The following is a 21,863-nucleotide window of genomic DNA, read 5'->3' as shown; positions in this document are numbered from 1 at the left end:
TAATGGAATTCATCATATCTGCCCAGCTTGGGAGAAGAAACTTTGGCAGAATGAGTCAGAAGCAAGGTTGCGCAGCGACCACCTCCTCCCGAGGCCCGGGCTGCCCGCCCGCGGTGGCCCTGTGCGCGCTCTGGCCACTTGGTCCAGTCCGCTTCGCGTCTGGAGCCGGCCGCGGCTGCGCCGTGTCCCGAGGTCCTGGAGATGCGCTCTGCGGGCCTGGAGCGGAGAGCGCCGCCGGGGCCACCGGGCCCCTCGGGCTGCGCCGCCGTCCTGCTGCCGCCCTCCTGCGGCCGCTGCGAGGCGACCTCCGGCCGTCCTGCGGGCCCCCTCCCTCGGCCGGTGACATCACCGCATTCCCGTCCCGGCTCCTCCCGCCTGCAGTTGCAGTGACAGGCGAGCCGGGCCCGGTGGCGGAGAGGAAGTGCGGAGCCGCCGCGCCGAGCCCGTCCCCGCCGAGGCCGGCTCCCCCGGGCGGCTCGGGTGACAGTGTCGCGGCCGCCGGGCGCAGCGCGGGGCACGCGCCAGGCAGAGCCGAGCGCCGGGCGGACGCTGCAGCAGAGACGCGGGGAAAATGGCTGATGACTTTGGCTTCTTCTCGTCGTCGGAGAGCGGGGCTCCCGAGGCGGCCGAGGAGGACCCGGCGGCTGCCTTCCTGGCCCAGCAGGAGAGTGAGATCGCGGGCATAGAGAATGACGAGGGCTTCGGGGCAGCTGCCGGCAGCCAAGCGGCCCTCGCGCAGCCGGGACCCGCGAGTGGGGGTGAGTCAGCTCGGTGGCCTGGAGACTGGGGGTCCGTCCTGGGACTGGCACCCGGGGTACCCGGCCGGCGCAGTCCCGGGCTCAGGGCCCTGCGGGAGTGAAGAGGGCCTGCAATGGCCAGGCAGGAGCGGGCCTGGGGCTGTGTGTGTACCTGAGGGGGGCCTGGGGGAGAAGGGAATGGGGGAGATGGGGGCGAATCTTCTTGGAGATCCCCCTCTGAGGCCCCGCCTGGGGCTGTGGATCTGGTGGCTCCCAGGATAGAAATTCGTCATGACATTTCATCCCCACGCCAACTCCACTACTGCCTGGCTCTGGGATCGAACGCAGTCCAGCTCTGTGAGTCTCTCCTGAGCCTTCCTGTAAGCTGGCTGCCCCAGGCTGAGCCCTGCAGGTGTGGGCAGAACCCCAGACCTCCCTGCCCCTCAGACTTAGCTTCTTCCTACCACTGGGAAAGCAGGGGACACTGGCTGTTCCAAGATCACAAACCTTCCTCGGGGACCACCTGCCCTCCTGCAGTCACTGATCTAGACGCTTTACTTACATTTAATCGTTTCATATAGATTATAAAACCCATGTCAGAGATGGCAAAACTGAGCCTCGGAAGGTATTCTCCTGAAACAACTAGTAAGTGGCGGAGCAAGGACTTTAAACCTATTTCTCTCAGACTCTAAGCCCTCTGCACTGTGTCTCGCATAGGCCTGGCCCTGGGTTAGACACCAGCGTGGCGGCAGGGGCACGGAGGGCTTCAGTCAGATGTAGACCTGTCCTCCTGGGGTTTGCCACTTAATGGTTTTCCAAAGGTGGTGCAGGGTTATCATAGTTAGCGTCAGACTCAGTTTTGGGGGCCTGGTCCTTGCAATAGCATGTTTATCAACAACATTCCTGCTTCAGTTTTTCTTGAAAGATCTTTTCTTAAAATGGTTAAAAGTAGATGTCACCTTTCGTGGCTGCATCCAAAACAGCCCTTGCTTCCAGTTAATGTCATTTTGATGGGGTTTAGGGGCCTGTTGGAATTAAGTGGAAGCTTACATTTTTTTAATGTTTACAAATAAGGCTCCTTATAGTCAAGATTGTATTCATTCAACATTAACTGAGCACCTGCTATGTGCCAGGCCCACTGGGGATACAGAAATGAGTATGAGTTCCTGTGGCTTGAGGAGCTTGAAGCATCTCCATATACCCTTGGTATGAGAAACATAACAAAGCTTTTGTAACATATAGAAACTGGAGGCCCAGAGAGCCTGAGTATCTTGCCGCAAGTCACATAGCCGTGAGTGACAGATCTGGGACTTGATCCCAGGCCTCCCAACTCTGGGCTCCATGTTCTTGTAAATGCTGTGGCAACCACCCTGGGAAGTGATGGGATGTAGAGGTAGGGAAGGGGGTCTTTTGCTACCCACCCAAGCCAGCAGTAGAGGTCTTTTGAAGAAGCAGCAGTTCCTAGCATCTCAGCACGGACCCTCACACATCCCAGGGAATTCCTAGGAAATGCGGGTCTACGTTCACTCTCCCGTATTCATTTGTCCACCCTCCCCCCCGCCCCGAGACGACTATTTCCCTAGTCTGGTTGGCCTGGGAGAGGCCCCGCTGGGAGAGCCGACGTCAATACCACCTAAGAGAGAAGCAGGGAGAAGTCAGGCAGAGGGAAGCCAGAGGCCTCTGGGCATTGAGCAGGCTGGAACCTCTCCCAGGACACTGGAGCTCCAGGGGCTCACAGCCTGGGTGGGAGGTTCCCTCTCCGGCAGGGGTGGTGCACGGATTGGCCCCATACCTGTGGTGGCAGGTAGGAAAACTCGGACACGGCCCTCTGACAGTCTCCCAGACTTAGAACCACGGAAGCTGCCAACGCTCAGCTGCCCTGCTGAGTGGGGTATGGGGGTCAGGAAGGTGTTATGGGATGGAGGGTCAATAGATGGCCAGACAGGATGGAATTGATGTGACCCTCCTCGGCCTAGATGGTACTGAGCAAGTAATCCTCCCTGCCCAGTGATGAATGCCAGGAGCCCGGATGAGGCGGAGAAAATGTGCCTGGGCGGAAGCTGGCTCCCACAGCCAGTACCACTCATCACTTCTGAGTCTCATCTCTTAAATGATGCCCCAGCGCTGAGCGCCCTGACATCGGGCCCCCAGGTACCCCTGGGGAAACAGTGTTTTGTGTAGACCTGAGCCTGAGCCACTTTGAGACTCTCCTGTGGGGCTGGAACCGTGGCCAGCCTGAGCAATGGATACGCTGTTTCCATTCATCGGCCTTGGGTAGGGCCCAGAAGGTTTACATTTTCACACCCAGATTTCTGAGCGCTGAGCCTGGCTCTGCCCTTGACTTGCCCAGTCATTTCCTGGCAAGTTCATTTCCCCTGATGGGCCTCAGTAAACTCCCAGGAATGTTCTGGATCCTGTCTGCCCCTGTTCCGAAAGGGGTCAGGGATCTGAGGGAAGCAACACCCAAGGGGTTATTTCTGGGGCTCGGGTCTGCTGAGCCCCTGTTCTGCTGGCTTCAGAGTGTGCACACGTGGTTATCAATGTGCAATAGGCTAGTCAGAAAGCACTTGTGGGAACAGACTGGTAATCCTGTGTGTGGCTGTGTGTGGATTCCCAAAGAGGCTGAAGCCTCATTTCCAGGGCATGCTCATGGGACTAAGAGACAGGGCAGACACTTTCTGAAGGCCAGAGAGGGGCACCTGGCAGCTCCTGCGGACGAAGGGCCTGAGACTGGGACCGGGCAGGGTGGAGTGGGGCTGTATAACTTCCACTCCAGAAATGCCAAGTGCACAGACTGGCATCCTCATGAACGGACCCCAGGCCCTGGTGGAGGAGGTGCCCCAGGAGAAGAAGCCCCTTTGCAGGTGATGCTGCCACCGAAACCCCATTAGCACACCTGATTTAGGGACCAGGCCACCCATGCAGGAGAAACTCTTGTCTGAATGAGCAAGGAGGACGGCTGACATGGCGGTAAAATCAGTCACCGATGACTCTGAAAACAGTTGATTATAATTTATATCAGCTAGGGATTACTTCCATGGGGTTAAAGCACTGTCAGTGTTGCTCACAGCTCTGGCTGGCTGGTGAAGTATACTGGGCCGTCTGATAATCTCATGTGGCCTCCTGGGGCTCTCGGCTAAAAGGCATTTCTGAGAGTCCTCAGGCCTTGCAGATAACAGTGGGGCCCAAAAGAGCAATTCAGCTTCTACTGAGCCAACCCTTACTGCTCACCCCTGAGAGCTGAATGGGGTACAGAACCTGATAAAGGGGTGTGCGACCTTGGGACTGCATCAGAGGGTGGGAGGCGGGTGCTGTAAAGTACTCTGGGATGCCCCAGAGATGAGACCTTCCAACAGCGCCCAGGGAAGTAGGGGAAGTCGTGGAGGGCTTCCCAGAGGAGGTGACTTGTGAATTGGGCCTTAGAGAATGCCTGGGTCCCAAAGAGCATTCTTTAAGAGAGGGAAGTAGGAATAAAGGCCTGGGGTGTGGCGTGGTGTGTTTGGAGAAGGAGGAAGCCAGAATAGGGTTTGTGGGAGGGACTGGTGGGAAGTGGCAGGAAAAAGGGGGCAGGGCCAGATTGTAAAGCTCCTCATTCAACCAATATTTATAGAGCCCCTGTTGTGTGCCAGGCACTGTTCTAGATGTTGGACCCCAGTAGTGGGCAAAACAAAGTCCCTGCTCTCATGGAGGGTGCATTCAAGCGGGGAGGACAGATAATAAACACATACAGAAATAAACACATCGGGTGGGGGTAGGTGCCCTAGAGAACATACTGCCCAGAGGAGGCAGGAAGGGTGCTGGACGATGAACGTCGGGGGTGGTCAGGAGAGGCCTCTAATAAGGCCATGTTGGAGCAGAGGCTAAAGGGAGTGAGGGAGCAGCCCACGCAGAAGTAGGCAGGAGAGCCTTCTAGATGGAGGGGACGGCACCTGCCGAGTCCCCAAGGAAGGAGCAGGTCCTACAGGCCGCCGTGGTCCCTGGGAAGAGGATTTCTTTTTGGTTTGTGTTCATTACTTGTTAATTGGGGGAGTGACATAGGTAAGCGTGTGCTTCTCAAAACATCAGCCCTGGCGGGTGATTTGAAAGAGACTTGGGAGAGGGTGAAGATGGAGGTAGGGAGGCCTGGGAGTGGACAGAAGCTGCTTATTCCTTCTTTCTTTTTTGCACTGATTCATTTATTTATTCAGCAAATAGTTTCTGAGCTCTTCCTGAGTCGCAAGTATGGTGTCTGACTCTGGGGAAGACAGTGGAGGGGATAAGGACACAGGTGTGCCCCTCCAGGTGCCCACTGCTAGCAGAGCAGACACACCAAAGTAGCTGCACCCGTGGGCCAGGCAGGGGGCGGAGGGCAACTCTGAGGGTCCCCTTTGCAGCAGCAGCCACAGGAATTTGTGACTAATCAGATGTCAGGGGAAGGAACAGGGAAGAGCCACTGTTGAAGGCAATCCTTCTGGGAGGGGCAGGAGGGGGAAAATAGGCCAGGTGCTGCCTGGTAGGGGCTGTGGTTCCTGCTCTCACAGGTGGAGCCATTGCTCAAGGCACCACAGGGACAGGCAGAGACCCGCAGGTCCCTCTTCCCCTGCCCTCGTGGACCCCGCCCTGAGCCTCCAGCACCTCCGCCTGCTCACTGGGCACAGGCTCCACCGACAATCGGGCCATTCCCAGCTGTGGCTGAGGGGAAGTTCATTTCGGGTGGGTGAGGAGCTATTACTGGCTGGGTGACCTTGGGCAATCATGTAGCCTCTCTGAGCCTCAGTTTGAAAATCTGTAAAATGGGTTGATAATAACTTTATCACAAGGCTGTGGTAAAAATCAGATGTGATCACGCCTGGGAGAAGGCTTTGTGAACAGTCGAGGATTGAGCCCAGGTTATGTATGTATCTGTTATGTCTGCATGTGTGGGAGTGAATACACACACAGGCGTGTATGGAGGTTGGCTTGGGTGCTAATGTAGGACCATTCCCTGCTTGCAATAAACTGAGTAATGACTTATGCTGTCTCCTTGTTCTCTTTCTAGCAGGTTCTGAGGACATGGGGACCACAGTCAACGGAGATGTGTTTCAGGTAAGCAAGATTCAGTCTTCACGAGGGGAGGGACCGACTGCCTGGGTTTCAGAAACTTATGGCCCCCATCATTGGTAGGATTCGGGCTTCATGTTCTGTTCATTGGGATGGGGACATTGAGAAAGGTTTTGACATTAAAAAAAAATTGTGTAGGGGAAGGGGTTGAAAAATAAGGACCACTAGAGACAAGGGTCAGTGGGGTTTGCCCTCAGATTGCCCGTGGTGATGTCCAGCTGTCATAGGGTGAGATAAAGTGGCCCACAGTGGCATGGACTAAAGGAACCACAGGGCGCTGCACTTGTGAGTGCCATTAGTGGGAGGCTGAACCCAGTGGCCATCTCCACCACGTCTGAGCATTTTAACTGGGCAGGCTTTGGATCCAGAGAGTCTACTTCTCAGAATTTTCCTAAAGGAATTAACTGAACAAGGACATCCGGATTCTTTGCAGGATTATTTACAAGAGCAGACAAACTGGACACAACCTAAATGCCCAGCATCAGGGACCTGGGTAGGTCAATTGGAAAACCATGCCATTGTTAAAAAAAGCAATCAGAGCTTTCTGTATTGAAATGAGAAGAGGCTCATAAAATCGTAAATGGAAAAGCAGCTTGCAGAGTAATATGCACAGTACGGTCCTGCTTTTTCTTTTAGAAATATGTTTGCACGAAAGATCTGAAAGGATGTGCACCAACTGTTAACAGTGGTTAGCCCTGAGGTCATGGGAGAATGGGGCTAAGAAAAGAGCTTTTACTTTCACTGGATTGTTTTACAGTTCTTTGTAGTGATCCTGTAGCACACATGCAACACACACACACACACAAACCAGGAAAAATCTGGCTAGTAAAGATATTTCTAGTTAAAAACTTCTTCTCTCTGTACCCACCTAACCCCCTCCCCTCATAATATACAAACCATTTTAAAAGTACTTAAAGAACTTGGACCACAAATGGCATCCCCAGGACCCCACAGATGGCAACAGTCCTTCACAACCCCTACCCCCACCCCCACCTGCAGATGCCTGGGTGGGGACAAGCCTCCACTGGATGAGCCTTAATTCCCACTGGACTGGGTCAGAGACCCTTGACCACTGAGGTTACAGCTGTGGGATCTCCTGAGCTCTGCCCGGTTGGGGAGCTGGCCTCCTAAATCTTCAGGGAGAACAAACAATACTTTTCTTATGTAAGAGGGATGGGCCGGTACCTTACACAGGGCAACTGGCCAAGCCCCATTTCTGGAAAATTACTCAACTCCCAGCAAGCTGGAAAAGTCAGTCTCTGGGACTTGAAGAGCTTCGTTGTCTCCTTGGGCTTGAGAGCATCAAATAAGCGGCATTTACACCTGTGCGGTTTGGCAGAGCATTGAGACTCAGGCTGCCCCTTCCCTGGGCACACTCAGAAGGACTTCGTGTGACCCAGAAGATCTGTATCCTAAAGTGGCCTTGGACCTGGAGATAACGCTTGGGACCACAGAAGTACCTAGAACACCACCCTTGCTGTACGTTAGGATCTTGAGGTCTGATCCCTCCTCACCCCCGGGCTCACTGTGTATTTAGTGGATCTGAGGAGCCCTGGGCCTCCTCCCCAAGTTCAGTGGGGACTCTTATTCTCACTGCTACCAAGAATAACCCCAGGTATGTTTATCTGTAAATCGCTTCACATCTGTGCTATCACAGCATCCTTCCAGGGAATGGGGAGGGGTCCCAGATGAGGTGAATCACTCAGAAGCTTTAGTGGCCAAGTTCAGGTTCATGTAGATCTCCTGCTCCTGATCTGATCCCCTTTGTACCACCCCTGTGTTGCTGGACAGGGCAGGCCATGGCGGCCGGCTTGCAGGGGGATTGCCCCCACTGATATTCCATAGTATGGAGCCTAGAGCAGGGTCTGTCTTGTGCTGTAGGGGGAGAAGCCTTGCCTGTGCACGCCGCATGCTTTTAAGGGTCCTGGGCAGAACTTTCTTGCTACCTTTCTTAATCTTTTCTGGAAGCCTATGGGACACTAGGGGGTCCAGCTAGGAACCTGATCCCCAACAAGCCCCGAGGATAAGCCCGCCCACACCCATTCCAGTCTGCCTGATGCTGCCAGGGGCAGGGAGAGAAGGGCCCGGCAGGGCTCCCTACTCCCGAACACGCTCTCCCCCTTCCACCACCCACTGCCGTCATCCCTGCTGAGCTACTTAGAGGAATCAACAGCTCAGCCCAGCTTAGCTTCAGCTGGTCAGTGCCAGAGATCGGGTGTGCCTCCTCCTCCTGGCTGTCCCTGGAGTCACAGGGACTGTGGTGGTGCCCAGTGTCCAGCACAGGGGTCCCTCAGGAGAGGGGTCGGGAAGCTGGTCTGAGACCAGTTTGGTCCTGAACGTAGCCTCCTGCCTTTTGGTCCCAGCCATTCCCCACCCCTCCCCTCCCCTGACGAGCTTGGAAGGGGCTCAGAGCATTCCTGCAGCCCCTGGTGAGCCCTCCTGGGCTGCCAGCACCCCAGTAGCTGACCCAGTTTCCTCACTGGCAGGGTCGGGGCAGGAAAATAAGTCGGGAGTGGCCAGAGAAGGGGAGCCAGCAAATGGCTTCTCAGGACCGGGTCTGCTGGCAGCATGGCTGTGTTCTTCCTGGTTGTGGTGATGGCGCAGCCCGGACTGGCCTGCTTGGGGCCCGCCACGTGGCGACACCGAGCCCTGCAGCTCCGCCGCCCTGGCACGTGCACACCCGCTGCAGGGCACCGCAGTCGCAGGGCGGTTATCACACACGGGTCCCACTTCGCACCCGGAGTGGGGTGTTGTCACTCCCACTTAACGGGTGGTGAGACCCAAGGAGCCCAGGGAAGGGCCTTGTCAAAGGTCGCGCATCCAGTGAGTGGCAGGAGGGGACTTAAAGGCCAGCCTCTCTGACTCCGTGTCCCAGGCTGTTCCTGCGCCGGCCACATCGCACATCACTTTGCAGGGGGCCCCTCATTCCTCCACTTAGTCAACTCCCATTCTCCGCCAGCTGCACACTGGGCTCAGGGTGGTGGATATAGAGGCAAATCCAACATGTGTTTGTCCTCAAAGAGCTTGCTTCTGACAGAGGACGGAGACCTGAAAGATGGGGTGTAGGGGGCAGGGGGGAGGGGGCAGCACAGGACAGCAGGGGGTTGGGTGTGAGGCAGGTATCAAGACCCAGGAGACTGGGTTCTCAACGATGTGTCAGGTACCACCTAAAAGCTTACACGGATTAACTCATTTCATCCTCCCAACACCTCTACCATGTAGGTTCTGTACAGATGAGGAGGGAGAGGCGCAGGGAGGTTTAACAGCTCCCTCTGGTTACACAGTGGGAAGAGCTGGACTCCAATCAGGCTCAGGCGCCAGATGCTGCACTGAAGTCAAAGGGTGCAACAGGGAGGGATGCTGGAAGTGGGCTTCTAGGCTGCCCAGAGCGGTGTGGGTGGTCCTGGCTGCGGGAACAGCATGTGCAAAGGCACAGAGGGGAAGGCACTCAGTCTGGGGCTCGCCCGGAGCCTGGCTCCTGCTGCAGAGAAGGGTGTGCTGAGGGAGCCTGAAGAGACCACAGGGGCAGGGCTGGTGTGCCTGCAGGTGGGAGGACCAGCGGCAGGGGGTGAGGGGTGTTCTGGGCACAGCTCCCAGCCAGAGCGCTTCAGTGGGCCGCGCTGCTGGCTGACCAGTGGTGGAGGAGGCAGGCCCAGCTTGGCCAGGCTTGGCACCCTCTGGACACGACGTGCTTGGAATGCACTGTACAGTGGCCCTGGATGTGCTGTGCTGCTGCTCTAGGGGCTGAGAGAAGCACCGAGGGTCTAAACGGTTTCTCGAGGCTCCTCCTCCACCCAGACTGGGGCGATGTGGCAGGTTGCAGTGGAGGAGTTTGGATGGACTCAGACAACCTGGGCTTCATTCCTGGCTTTTCCCTGCCGGACGACCTTGGATCAGTCACTGCTCTGAGCCGGATTTCTCATGTGTAAAATGGGGATTGGAGGCTTTGTCCTGGTGCCCCTCCAGGTCTGTTGAGAAGAGTGCTGTATAGCCCTGGAAGCTTCTTATAAATCCCAGACGTAGGCATTAAGGGACCCAGGGCGGGGTACGGGTGTGGGTGTGAGAGAGAGATGGGGAGTGGGGCGTGGGCAGTGGGAGGGGGCACAGTCCTAATCTTGGGAGGTAGACTTACCAGGGAGACAGAAATCATGTGCCACGGAAGTGACTTTGATCCCTATTGGCTACGTGTGGCCAATACGTTTACACCCAGGAATTCAGTTTGAATTCTGACTCTGCCAGTTCCTGCCTGGGTGAACTTGGAACTTTGGAGTTAGACTTTTCCTATCTATAAAATAAAGATAATAAAACCCACCATGTAGAGTTGTAAAGACCAAAGAGAACCGTATAATTGCAAGTTTCCTGTAGGCTTTAAAACACTATAACCTGTGAGTCTTAATTTTAGGGTAGTCTTGATGGAGATGGTGAGTTCTGTTCTGCCCTTAGGACCCTCTCTAGCCCACCTCTCCCGCCCCATCTCCTCCATGCCTAGTAGCATCTCTGTACTCAGATTTCCCCAAAGGCACCAGCTTCACATGGTCCTTACACTGCCGGCTCTTGGTCTGAAATGCCCTTTCCCCATCTCTTCGCAGCCTGCTCTGCTCCCAGCCTAGAAGGGTCACTCCCTCCCTTGTCCCTCCTCTTTTCCTGACCTGTGTTACAGCGCGAACCCCAGGTTCTCATTTGTGAGGGACTCCTTCTGCCAGACTCCTGGTTGATGGGCTGTCTTGTTCATCCATGTGCCCAAGCCTGATCATCATTTAATTCATTCATTAAATGTTCTTGAAATCCTTCTACAGCCAGGCCCTCCCTGTCCTAGATACATTACAGAGACAGGCAGTCTCTGTCCTGGAGGCCACTGCTTGGTGGGGCGGGGTGCGTCAGGGAGGGCAGATGGTAAACGTGAACAAACCAGCCTTTTAAGATATAGATGAGTGCCAAGAAGAAACAAAATGTAGCACCTGGATAAACACATAGACATGAAAGGGACTGCCGTTGTCTGCAGATGGGACATTCTCTAGGATTGGGCGGAGGTCCTTGTAGCCTGGCGTCGGGACAAGGTTGTTCCCGGAAGTGGGCAGGGTGGGGCTCACCCAACATCAGTGATCAGCTTGTCCAGATTAGGGCCCTGGAAAGGCTCCTCGAGATGTCACGAGAGACTCTAAATTGAAGCGTAACCCTGTGCAGGCCCACTCACGGGTGGGTCTGATCTGAGGAGCCAGGCTGCACCGCCTCACCCTGGACCTGCCCTTCCCTCTCCCGCTGGACAGCTAGAGATGCAGCCTCGATGTCCCATCTGTGTGCTCCTTCACCCTGCTGCCCAGAGCTCCTTGGGCAGACGCTTACCCAGCACCTCCCCTGAGCCAGGCATATGCTGCTTCCGGGGATCTCCGTCCACGCATCCTCTGCTTACTGAGCAGCGGCTGTGTGCGGACAGTGGGCGTCACTGGACAGGTGCCGTTGGTGGGAGAAGACATTAAACAACACCAGTGTTCATGAGAGTTTCAGAGAGTGCTTGAAGGAGGAGCCCCGGGAGTCATGAAAGGATGGAACAGGGGTTCAGAGGGTATAAACTAGGTTCTGCCCTGCCCACTGGGAGCTCATGGTCCAGTGGGGAGACGCACACAGTAGAAGGTGAAGGTCGTGCCAAGGAGCCCAGGGAGGAGTGGGTGTGAAATCTGCTTGGGGGTTGGGAAAGGTCCCAGAGCTGGTACTTCTGAGATGGAAATTCAGGGCATGGAATAAGATTTCATCAGCCAGAAGAAGGAGGGAGGAGGCTGCAGGAGCAGACAGCGGTGGGGCAGCGTGAGTGTGGGGATGCCTGCAGATGGGGATGCATAGAGCAGACAGAGCACCACAGTGGGAGTGGCAGGAGGTGGCGCTGGATTGTAAGAGGTCTCAGTTTTGTAGGACCACAGGGAGCCAGCTCCTTGCTGGACTGAGCTTTGAGTCCCCACCCTGGCAGGAGGCGTGGAGAATCAGGCAGAGCCCCGGGCTGGGAGTCAGAGGCCTGGACTCTGGCCCTGGTTCTGCCACTGTGTTATGTCATCTCTCCTCTCAGTTTCCTCCCCTGTAAAATGGAAATGAATAATAATAGTAACTCTAGCTGCCATTCACGAAGCCATCACTCCATGCCAGACACCCTTTCAAATGTCTTACAAATACCGTAGCATCAAACCCTCACAATCGCTCTTAGAAGTAATAAACCTGTTATGATTCCCCTCTCAGATGAGAAAACTGAGGCCAGGCCAGGTGAAGCAGCCTGCCCCGGCTACACGCCTAGATAGCAGGCAGTAGAGATGGGATTTCAACCCAGATAGTCCAGCTGCAGAGTCTGAGTTTTCCCTCCCTGCACAGTCTTAGCCATGGCCATCTCAGGGCCACTTGTTCACTCAGCAAACAGTTATTAAGTATCTGCTGTGTGCCAGGTACTGTGCTGGGTGCTGGGGACATAGCAGTGAACAGGACAGGCAAGGTCCCTGCTGTCACAATGGTGACATTCAGATGGAGGAGACAGACAATGGACCAGTAAGCATATTATAAAGTGAGGCCATTAGGGACTGTGTGTCACTGGGTAGAGTGCGTGCTTAGCATGCACGAGGTCCGGGGTTCAATCTGCAGTACCTCCATCAAAAAAACCAAAATAAAGCAAAAAATAACCCCCCAAAAAACAGAAAGAAAAGAAAGACTAGAACCTAAGAAACATAGGGAGTGGGAATAACTCAGTGGTAGAGTGCATGACGAGGTCCTGGGTTCAATCCCCAGTACCTCCATTAAAAAAAAAATTAATAAAATTCAACTGTCAACAATTTAAAAAAACTATAATAGAGAGGGGCTTTAGTGATAGAAACATAGCGGACTCCTCGTGTGCCAAGAAACGTTTGAAGTTCTTTACCCTTTTTAACTCATTTCATCCTTATATTAACCTATGGGGTGGGTGCTATTTTGGAATTTTATAGTGAGGAAAGTGAGGCACAGAGAGGTTGCTGGCGGAGGACACAGTGAGAGCAGAGGCAGGGAAGGGGCACAGGAGACAGTGGGTGTGAGATTGTCTGCGATGGGAGGGGTGTCGGGTGCTTGGGCATCAGAGACAGCCGGGCAGGTGGACGGGCTGGACACACTGCTGTACGTTTGTGTCCTAGGAGGCTAACGGTCCAGCTGACGGCTATGCTGCAATCGCCCAGGCCGACAGGCTGACGCAGGAACCCGAGAGCATCCGCAAATGGAGAGAGGAGCAGCGGAAACGGCTGCAAGAGCTGGGTGAGGGCAGGGCTGAGGCTGGGAGCCGGGCTGGGGCGCCCCCAACCCCGGGTTCCCTGCTGGGTCGGAGCGGGCAAGCCTTAGGGTGTATGGGGCCCTGCGCCGCCGTAATGTGGGAACTGGCGGGGGACGGACCAGGGCAGCTGTGCCTGCACATCCCTACTGGAAAGCTGCTGCTCACTCACCTGCTGGGGTCGCAGATGCTGCCTCCAAAGTGATGGAGCAGGAGTGGCGGGAGAAGGCCAAGAAGGACCTGGAGGAGTGGAACCAGCGCCAGAGTGAACAAGTGGAGAAGAACAAGATCAACAACCGGTGAGGAGCTGTGAGGGCACGAGGGGGCTGTGGGGACGGCAGCAGGGACAGGGAAGGGAGGGGGCTGTGGGGACAGCAGCGGGGACAGGGACAGGAGGGGGCTGTAGGGAGGTGAGGGGCCATGGGGACATGAGAGACTTATGGAGACATGAGAGGACTTATGGGGACATGAGAGACCTATGGGGACATAAGATGAGCTATCGGGACATGACGACCTACGGGGACATGAGAGGACCTGTGGGGACATGAGAGGAGCTATGGGACATGAGGAGCTATGGGGACATGAGAGGAGCTATGGGGACATGAGCGGGCTGTGGGGACATGAGGGGAACTACAGTGTGGGGGACGGTCTCGAGAATGGGTGATTTGGTGGCAGTAACAGAGGAGGGAGAAGCTGAGCTCCCAGAGCTATTTCCTCTGTGGCCTGTGGAGTTTGGAGCCCTGAACTCTGCAGAGCTGGCGCGCTGTTAAGCCCTCACCTCCTCACCACGAGAGAGAAAAAGGGAGTTCTGTCAGTTAAGAGATGAGGCCCCAGGACCCAATGGAGCGTGAGCCAGGCTGTCCTGGGGCCCAGCCGCCAACGCCTAGGCCTCGGCCCCTCGTGGCCATGGTTAGCATCCCAGAGGACACAGGCCTGGCTGGGCGGGAAGAACCGAGCTGCGTGCAGGATTTTATTGCTGATAGAAATGGCAACGCTTCGACCCAGAGTGGCTAAAGAATAGAAGGACATGAGTGGCCCGTGTAACTGGGTAGACCAGGGGGAGGGCTGCAGGCACCACGGGCGCAGGGGCTGAAACCAGGTCCGCCAGCGCTCACCTTTCCTGTCTCGGCTCTGCTTTCCTGGCTGTGACCTTCACTCCTGGCCACACATGCCTGGGAGGGGGGCAAAGATGGCCACCAGCAGCTCAGGCTTCTGTGCTATTTTCTTGGCAACTTCAGTGGGAATAAGCCTCTTGCTCCCAGTAGCTCCAGCTAAGCTGACCTTCACTGGTCTGGTGTGGGTCACGGGCCCATCGCAGGCCCAGTGACTGTCCCAGGGAGGGACTCTCCGTGGCACCCAGCCTGGGCGGTACTCCCATTCCTTGGGTTGTGCCTGGGGTCCAGTCCCACCCAAACCACAGGGACCGAGTGGAGGCAGCTGATGCTTCAAAGGACAATCCGGATGCCCCTCCTGGAAGAAGAGGGACAGATTTTGGGCAGGAAAGACAGCAGATGCCTACCACAGACCACCTTGGCTGAAATGGTTTCAGACTAGACACAGCCCAGCAGCCCCGGCCTTTGAGGCTGTGCCCTTCAAGGTACCAGCCCTGCCAGGAAGGGAAAGGCTGGCTCTGGGAAGCCCCCAACTTCTGTTCAGGAAGCTGCTGCAAGCCAGGCTCTGGGCTGGGCACTGGGGAGACAGACGAGAAGGACCCAGTCTGTGTCCTCAAAGAGCTCAGAGGACAGAAACACACATGCACAACTGAACTCGAGAGTAGGACCCTCTGCAGGAAGGCTCTGGAAGCAAGGGATGTAGGAGGGGCAGGGACCTCTGTGTCTGGGGTCTGGGCTTTGGAGGATGACGAGGAGTTCTTCAGGAAAGAGGGCAGAGGATGGGCAAGGGTATTCTAGACCAGGGAACAGCATGATATGAAAGGACTTTGGGTCTTGGGCACCAGGGAATGGTGGGAGAGAGGGCAGGAATGAGGGCTCCTATGTGCAGGGCCTCAGATGCCAGGGTTGGGCAGACTTGGGCTGTGGGGAGCCACTGGAGGTTTGTAAACATGGGGTGTAACATGATCAGGGCTGAGTTTTAGAAAATGCCACCCACTCGGTTGGGTGGAGGCTCCCCGCTCTCCTCTCTGGGCTGTGGAGACTTGCCAAGCCTTCCAGAACTGTGCTTCCTAACGTGTCCCCGACTGGAGGTACTAACGCTGTCTCTCTTTCTCTTTAACCCTCTGCGTGTCCGTCTGTCTTGCCATCCCGCCTTCCCCCACCTAACCCCTTTCCCTCAAGGATCGCTGACAAAGCATTCTACCAGCAGCCAGATGCTCATATCATCGGCTACGTGTACGTGTCTCCTTTGCTCCTCTGCAAAGGCCCCTGTGTGTGGCTGGTGCGGTTTCTGGTCTCCCACTTGCGGGGTATAAATGAGTGTGGCTGGGCCTGGGGCGATGATCAGAGCAGGAGGTGAGCCCGCGGGGCGGGCACAGGCACTGACCTTCACCTCCATCCCTCCAGCAAGTGTTTAATGAGCATCTCCTGTGCCTGGAGACAGCTTGGCTAAATCCAGGCAGAGAAAAGAAAAGAATGCCCGGCCATCCCCAGGTGAGAGAGGCCAAGGGCAGAGCAGCCAGCTCCCTCCCTCTGAGAGCCTCTTAGGCCCAGGAGGTGGGGTGAGTCTTCTGTTGAACAAAACAAATGTTGAATGCAGAAAGAATGCGCAGCCTGTCCCCTCCTCCTGCCCCCAAGTGCACTGCTCCTCTGCAGAGCTTCAGCCTGCATTTGGCCACGAGCCCCTGCCCAGACCACCATGGGCCCCCTCACGTGTTCCTGGTTTGGGGTCTAGTTGGTCCTGCGACTACTTTAGACCTGAGACGGCAGAGATCTCCTTTCACGCCGCCCTAGTTGGTTGGTAGTGACAGCCTGGATGGTGTGTTGCGGATTGTGAAGCCGAAGGAAAAAAAAATGCAGTGATGACTGTGTGATGACGGTCATGTGTGTAGATGCCAAATATTTGCTGTTCGTTGCTCTGGGTCCGCCCTTGGCAGGCCTCTGCCGCTGTCTGGGCTAACCCTTTTCTCATCGAACACCAGACACTCCAGAGTAAAAGCCTTCCGCTCCTTCCTTCCGTCCACGCTCCCGTCTGTCCAGTACTTATTGGCACTTACCCAATGCCAGTGTCTGGTCAGACAGGAATAGGACACACACAGCCCGTCCCCTCCAGTTGCTCCTGGTCAGGAGCATGTTGTGACAAGAGCTGCATGGAGGGCCACGCCGGGCTCTGGGAGCCACCCTCTGTGGGGGGAGACAGGGCGGGCTTCAGAGATGCAGGACCTTCAGCTGGACCTTAAAGTGTGAGAAGGAGTGTGCTGGGTGGGGAGGATACGAAAAGTCGCTGAGGCAAAGGCCAGGAGACCGGAAATACTTATCTGCCTGCAGCGGCTGGGGCAGGGAGGTCAGTTTGGAGCAGGGTTGCAAAAAGCCTGTTGTACAGTGTTAAAAAGCTCAGACTTGATCCTGAAGGCAGTGGGGAGCCAGAGGAGATTTTAAGCAGGAGGGTGTGGACGGCAGAGGGGCACTGGCACTGGGGAACACCACAGGGGGTTCAGTGCTCTTACTGTGCCTGAAGAAATGGTCAAGGAGCACCCACGGGAGTCCTGAGGACAGGAAGAGTCTAGACCGGTGCTTCTCAGACTTCCAGTGCCTGTGAATCACGAGGGGATCTTGTCTGATTCTGATTCAAGAGGCAGAGGTGAGGCCAGGATTCTGCATTTCCAACAAACTTTAAGGTGATGTCGATGCTGCTGGTCCATGAACCCCACTTGGAGCAGTGAGGTTAGAGGGGAGCCTCTTGACCCAGAAAGGAGAGCTCCTAGGATTGCTTTCCACAGCCCCGCTGGCCAGCCGACTCCACACAGCACTACATTTTCCCCAAGCCTGCACACACCTGCTGCTCTGTTCAATTCTCAGCCCAGTGAGACAGATCTGCCAGGCGGGGTGCTGATCCCCACTTCACAGGTTAGGAAACGAGCCCAGGGCAGGGAAGCAAGATCACTGGTGGCGGGGCTTGGGGGGAGTGGGTAGGACACCTGATCCAGGGCCAGCTCATCCTTGATCCCCGTGGGGGTCACCTGGAGAGCTCTCAGCCGTCAGCCAATGCCCGGCATGTGGCAGGACTGGTCCTGCTTGAGAAGCAGGGGGCACTTCCAAGGAGAAAGGGGCTTTTAGGGACACTTGTTAGCCAAACAGGACACAGACCCAGTCCTTTCCACGCAAGAATCCCTTATTGTCTTTCTCTTAATGACTCCCATGGTTAGGTTTTGTCCACTAAACTGCATTTACTATATTTGCTTCTCCACTGTTCCTTAACAGTGGCTTCTGTCACTGTCAGCCAGAACTCATGATGAAGAAACCACCAATTTTCATCCTAACTTGATTCTAACCAAAAGCACAGACTTCCACGGAGCGCTCCCCAGGCTGTGGCTCCACAGAGGTTAACGGTCATTCAGGGCTAAAAAGAGACCTGTAGTCAAACGTGCTTGCGAGGTGGTAGGTTCTGTGCCTATCATGGGGGTTCGTGATGCACACAGCGCATTGAAGGCCTTGAAGATCCTCTTTTGAGATCTGCTGTGATGTTTGACCACAGCTGTTTTCAGCAGAACACTTAATGGGGTCCACAGAACCCCGAGGGAATGCTGACCCAGATGCTTCAGTCACTTAGGGGGTTAGTCAGTGTCCTATCTCCGCCCAGTTTCTGGAAACACTGAAAATAGCTGAGGTGCTGTATTAGTTCCTCCAAAGGCCTTTAAGTGTCAGGAGCTCCAATTTGGGAACTCTTTTTTTTTTTTTTAAATAATTTTTTCCCTTTTTGGGAGGTAATTAGGTTTTAATTAATTAATTAAAAATGGAGGTACTAGGGATTGAACCCAGGACCTCATGCCTGCTAAGCACTCACTCTGCCACTGAGCTATACCCTCCTCCCTCCAATTTGGGCACTCTCGATGGAGTGGTATTGAACAGAGAGTGCTGGGGCAGGGGGAGGAGGCTACTTTAACTGCAGTGGCAAGAAGGGAAGACCTTTCTGAGAAGGTAAGCCCTGCACTCAGATGTGAGTGATAAGAAGCAACAAGCCATGAGCAGGTCTCGGGGAAGCGGTGACAGCAAGTGCAAAGGACCTGAGGCAGGACCAAACTAGGCTTCCTTTGCTGCCCAGGCTGTTCCTGGGGGCCTGAGGTCAGAAGGCACGGGGCTGGGGAGGAGACATCTGGACAGAGTACCCCGGAGTAGACAGGGCAAAGCAGCCTTGCCCAGTGGAAGCAGAGTGTCACTGATTCAGGGGGAAGGCAGACAGCTATGAAACCTGTCCTATCTCCACCTGCAGGGCATCTGAGGAGGCTTTTGTGAAGGAATCCAAGGAGGACACCCCAGGCACAGAGTGGGAGAAGGTGGCCCAGCTGTGTGACTTCAACCCCAAGAGCAGCAAGCAGTGCAAAGATGTGTCCCGCCTGCGCTCGGTGCTCATGTCCCTGAAGCAGACGCCGCTGTCCCGCTAGGAGCCTGCCACCAGCATGGCCGCAAAGCAGGGGCCGGGCCGGGCAGAGGAGGAGCAGCTGTTTTGGCTGGGGTTGGGGGGGATGCCTCCAGCAGCTGCTACACAGCCTATTCCGTTCCTCCCCATCTCCCGGGGCTGGGAAGGGGAACCCTCACCCCCTCACCCCTTGTTCCCTCACGGCCCTATGCCCTAGCCCCTCACACTTTCAGTCCACAAAATTGTGACTGGCCTTCCTGATGTATTTTTTTGTCTTGGCTTAAAGGGTGTGTTGTTAACTCTTTTTACACTTATTTATTATCATTCTCATTTCTCTGGAAGCCACAACTGGTGTCAGGGCTCAGTTTGTGCTTAGAACTTTCCCAGCTTCATGGACTTGAGAGAAGGGAGGGCTATTCCCCTGGAAACCCAGGAGCTCCCCCTGGAAGTGGGGGTCCCCATCTGTTTCTGTCTGCAGCCCCCAGCCCCAGGGGAAAAGGCCACCTCTCACAGAATGCTTTTGCAGCCTTGATCCTTTCTGATCCTTGAACAAGCCTGTGAGATAGGGATTCTGTTCTCATCATAGAGCGACGGACCCCCAGAGGGGAAGTGGCTTGGAGGCAAGAGGCAAGACCAGAAGTTCCTGGTGGGGGCTCCCTCTACACCTGGGTTAGAGGCTGGTGAGGGTAGCCTCTGCCAGAGCCCCTCCCTCCTTCAGCTGTACTTCTCTGTGGATTTGAGAGAAACGGTTGGTGACTATACCTTCTTCCCCATCAGCAGAGGTTGCAGAAAGGCTATGTTCAAGCCACCGTGACCTGAACAGTGTTTAAAAAGATCTGAGTACCTATCAACCATATCAGTTTCCCAGAGCTGCTGTAACAAAGTACCACAGCATCTGGCTCAGAACAATGGAAATTTATTGTTTTGCCATTCCAGAGGTCCGAAGTCTGAAATCATGGTGTCAGCAGGGCCGTGCTCCCTCTGAAGGCACTAGGGGAGGGTTTGTGGCAGCCTTCTCTTCTAGCTTTGGGCAGCTCAGGTGTTCCGTGGCTTATACAAGCATTACTACAATCCTGAGTTCATTTTCACATCACCTGCCCTCTATATGCATCTGGTTTTGTGCCTAAATTTCCCTTTATTATAAGGGCACCACTCAGACTGGATTAGGGCCCACCCTATGAACTTATTTTAACTTGATTACTTCTGTAAAAACCCTAGTCCCAAATAAGGTCACATTCTGAGGCACTGAGGTTATATCATATCTTTTTTTTTTTTTTTTTTTGGTCGGGGGGTAGGGCAGGAGACACAACACCAACAGTTAAAAATAGTGGTCATCCTCTTTAAAAGTGCCCTAGTCCTCATCACTTCCCAGCTGTTCCTTGAATCGTGAGGCCACAATATCCTGCTCTACATTTATGATCTCTGCCTTACAGCTGAAAGACCATGGTGGGGACAAGAAGCTTAGCTGGCCTTCGTCATACACTCCACTGAGAAATCTGGACTGTGTCAGGAGGCTCAAGAAGTAGTTGTATTGTCTTCACTTCCTCTTTTCTGGTAGCTTGCAGCTGGTGTTGAAAGTGATGGAGTCACAGATGGAAGGAACCTGGATGTGAATCAACCCTTTAGGGCTGACTGCAGACCAGGAACCCCTGTCTGAGACTTCACATGAACGAGAAACTCACAAGTCCCCTCTCTTCTAGAGTCTGCTCAGGTCCCCATCCTCCTTTCTTCCGTAACCATAAAACAAGAGGTGCTGCCACAAACCACTGGCAAGCTTTGGGATTATGCGCTACGCTCTTTCCATTTTGCCAAGCTGCTTCTCTAAGCCTCAGTTTCCTGTTCTGTAAGAGGCATCAAGACCCAAGCTGAGATGGTCTAGATCAGTGGAGCCTCAGGCGGTGGGAGTGGGGTCAGGAGCAGACGCACAGTGGAGGGCAGAGCTCCCTGCCCCAGACAGAACCATGGGAGGCCTCATGTGAAGGAAGGTTTTCTACTGAAAGTTTGAAAATTGTTGGAAAGATCAGGTTTTTTTCAGATAACATCACTCACTAGAGTCTTTTCTACTTTTAACAAGTGCCCCGGGGGTGACTGTTACCAGGAAAGTTTGGGAATCATTTGACTATCCCATGTCTAAGGGCCCCTGCAGTCTTTAGTCTCTTCTCCTAAAACCAAAGGCCAGAAACCATCGCGGTGAGGCTGGGAATGAATTCACCAAGCTACAAGTAGGTCAGAGTTTATTACGTAGGGAGTGGAGAGGGTTCAGCACAAATAGAAGTATGCCACACTCAAACTGAACCAAACCTAAGGTTTCTGAAAAAAAAAAAAAATCTGTCGATTTCACAATTGGCCACTTCCGCCCCCGCTGATTCAGGGGCACATCAGGGGAGATGAGGGAATAATTCCTGCCGCCGGTGGTTGCTCCCCGGGCTGGGAATAATCTCCCCGGAGCTTTCAAGGCCAGGCCACCGGCTTAAGATCGAGATCTCATTGAAGATACAGCTAGACCCGCCAGGATGGCCACGACCGTGAAGCCCTGGGCGGCGATCCGGGTGCGCATCATGAGCTGGGAGCGCTGGCTCTGACCCCGGTGGAAGCAGAAGAGGCCGTAGGTAAGGGCAGCGGCTGTGCCCAGGCAGCCTGAAGAGGAGCCAAAACATGTGAGAAGTGGCAGGTATGGCCCGCTTTGGGCTTTCCCCCGCTAAGGTCAAGAGCTCTAAACGGCAGCTGAGGGGAGGAAAGTACCGCTGGGGTCTGGTTGGGAGGGGTCGGTGGAAGCGGGGTCCTACGAGTCAGAGTCCGCCCCATCCCAGCCGCTCAGTCCCCCTCAGCTCCAGCTCCAATCATGTTCCCGCCCCGCCCCGCCCCGCCCCTTTGCTACATCTCTGGTCCACCCTCATTCTCGTCCCCCCTGGTGTCCCCGGTCCTCCACTATTTCATTTCTTCTGACATCAACAACCTCTCGGTCTACAGTTCCTACCGCTCCCGCTTACCTATGGGTACCATTGGATTCTCGCGGGTCTTGCGAATAAACTTGTCCTTGAAGCTTTCCGAAGTGCTGTATACAGTGGGGCTAAAGCCCTCAATGACTGGGGGCTGCGATGGTTCAAAGGGTGCCTCCGGAGTCACAGGGCCAGGAGCCGCCATGTTCCAGCCAACATCTGTAGGAGAAATCCCGGACGCTAAGCTCCGCCTCCTGATGAAGTCATTAAAGAGGGCGGGGGAAAGAACTATGCTGAGCGTTGTACGCA

At 55.0% G+C, this 21,863-nt stretch overlaps 2 protein-coding genes across 5 annotated transcripts; one reads left to right on the top strand and one right to left on the bottom strand.

Moving 5' to 3' along the window:
- The first annotated feature begins 358 nt into the window (after window positions 1-358).
- CLTB (clathrin light chain B) lies at window positions 359-18,914 on the top strand. Of its 4 annotated transcripts, none has more exons than XM_010992416.3 (6): window positions 359-758; window positions 5,755-5,801; window positions 12,956-13,073; window positions 13,274-13,385; window positions 15,381-15,434; window positions 18,469-18,914. In XM_010992416.3, the coding sequence occupies exons 1-6, from the start codon at window positions 572-574 to the stop codon at window positions 18,638-18,640; spliced, it is 690 nt and encodes a 229-aa protein (XP_010990718.1). In that variant the 5' UTR covers window positions 359-571; the 3' UTR covers window positions 18,641-18,914. The 4 variants fall into 4 exon arrangements, with proteins under 4 accessions (XP_010990718.1, XP_031293699.1, XP_031293700.1 ...); XM_031437838.2 differs by having other exon boundaries at window positions 382-758; window positions 5,758-5,801; XM_031437839.2 differs by lacking the exon at window positions 15,381-15,434.
- A 1,918-nt stretch (window positions 18,915-20,832) lies between these two features.
- On the bottom strand, window positions 20,833-21,816 carry HIGD2A (HIG1 hypoxia inducible domain family member 2A). Its single transcript, XM_010992415.3, has 2 exons — window positions 21,606-21,816; window positions 20,833-21,252 (listed from the first exon to the last, which is right to left on the bottom strand). The coding sequence occupies exons 1-2, from the start codon at window positions 21,757-21,759 to the stop codon at window positions 21,086-21,088; spliced, it is 321 nt and encodes a 106-aa protein (XP_010990717.3). The 5' UTR covers window positions 21,760-21,816; the 3' UTR covers window positions 20,833-21,085.
- Window positions 21,817-21,863: the final 47 nt, after the last annotated feature.

This window comes from Camelus dromedarius, chromosome 27 (assembly GCF_036321535.1).
Source record: "Camelus dromedarius isolate mCamDro1 chromosome 27, mCamDro1.pat, whole genome shotgun sequence".
In the NCBI taxonomy this organism is placed as follows: domain Eukaryota; kingdom Metazoa; phylum Chordata; class Mammalia; order Artiodactyla; family Camelidae; genus Camelus; species Camelus dromedarius.
The sequence above is the reverse complement of the archived record's forward strand: the minus strand, read 5'-3'. Positions and strand labels throughout refer to the sequence as shown.

Excerpts from the sequence above, each read along its gene's own strand:
- CLTB (XM_010992416.3), top strand. The coding sequence starts at position 572 with ATGGCTGATGACTTTGGCTTCTTCTCGTCGTCGGAGAGCGGGGCTCCC. Across the intron at positions 5,802-12,955 it reads TCAACGGAGATGTGTTTCAG|GAGGCTAACGGTCCAGCTGA; the intron begins GTAAGCAAGATT and ends TTTGTGTCCTAG. Across the intron at positions 13,074-13,273 it reads GAAACGGCTGCAAGAGCTGG|ATGCTGCCTCCAAAGTGATG; the intron begins GTGAGGGCAGGG and ends CTGGGGTCGCAG.
- HIGD2A (XM_010992415.3), bottom strand. The coding sequence starts at position 21,759 with ATGGCGGCTCCTGGCCCTGTGACTCCGGAGGCACCCTTTGAACCATCG. Across the intron at positions 21,253-21,605 it reads GAATCCAATGGTACCCATAG|GCTGCCTGGGCACAGCCGCT; the intron begins GTAAGCGGGAGC and ends GCTCCTCTTCAG.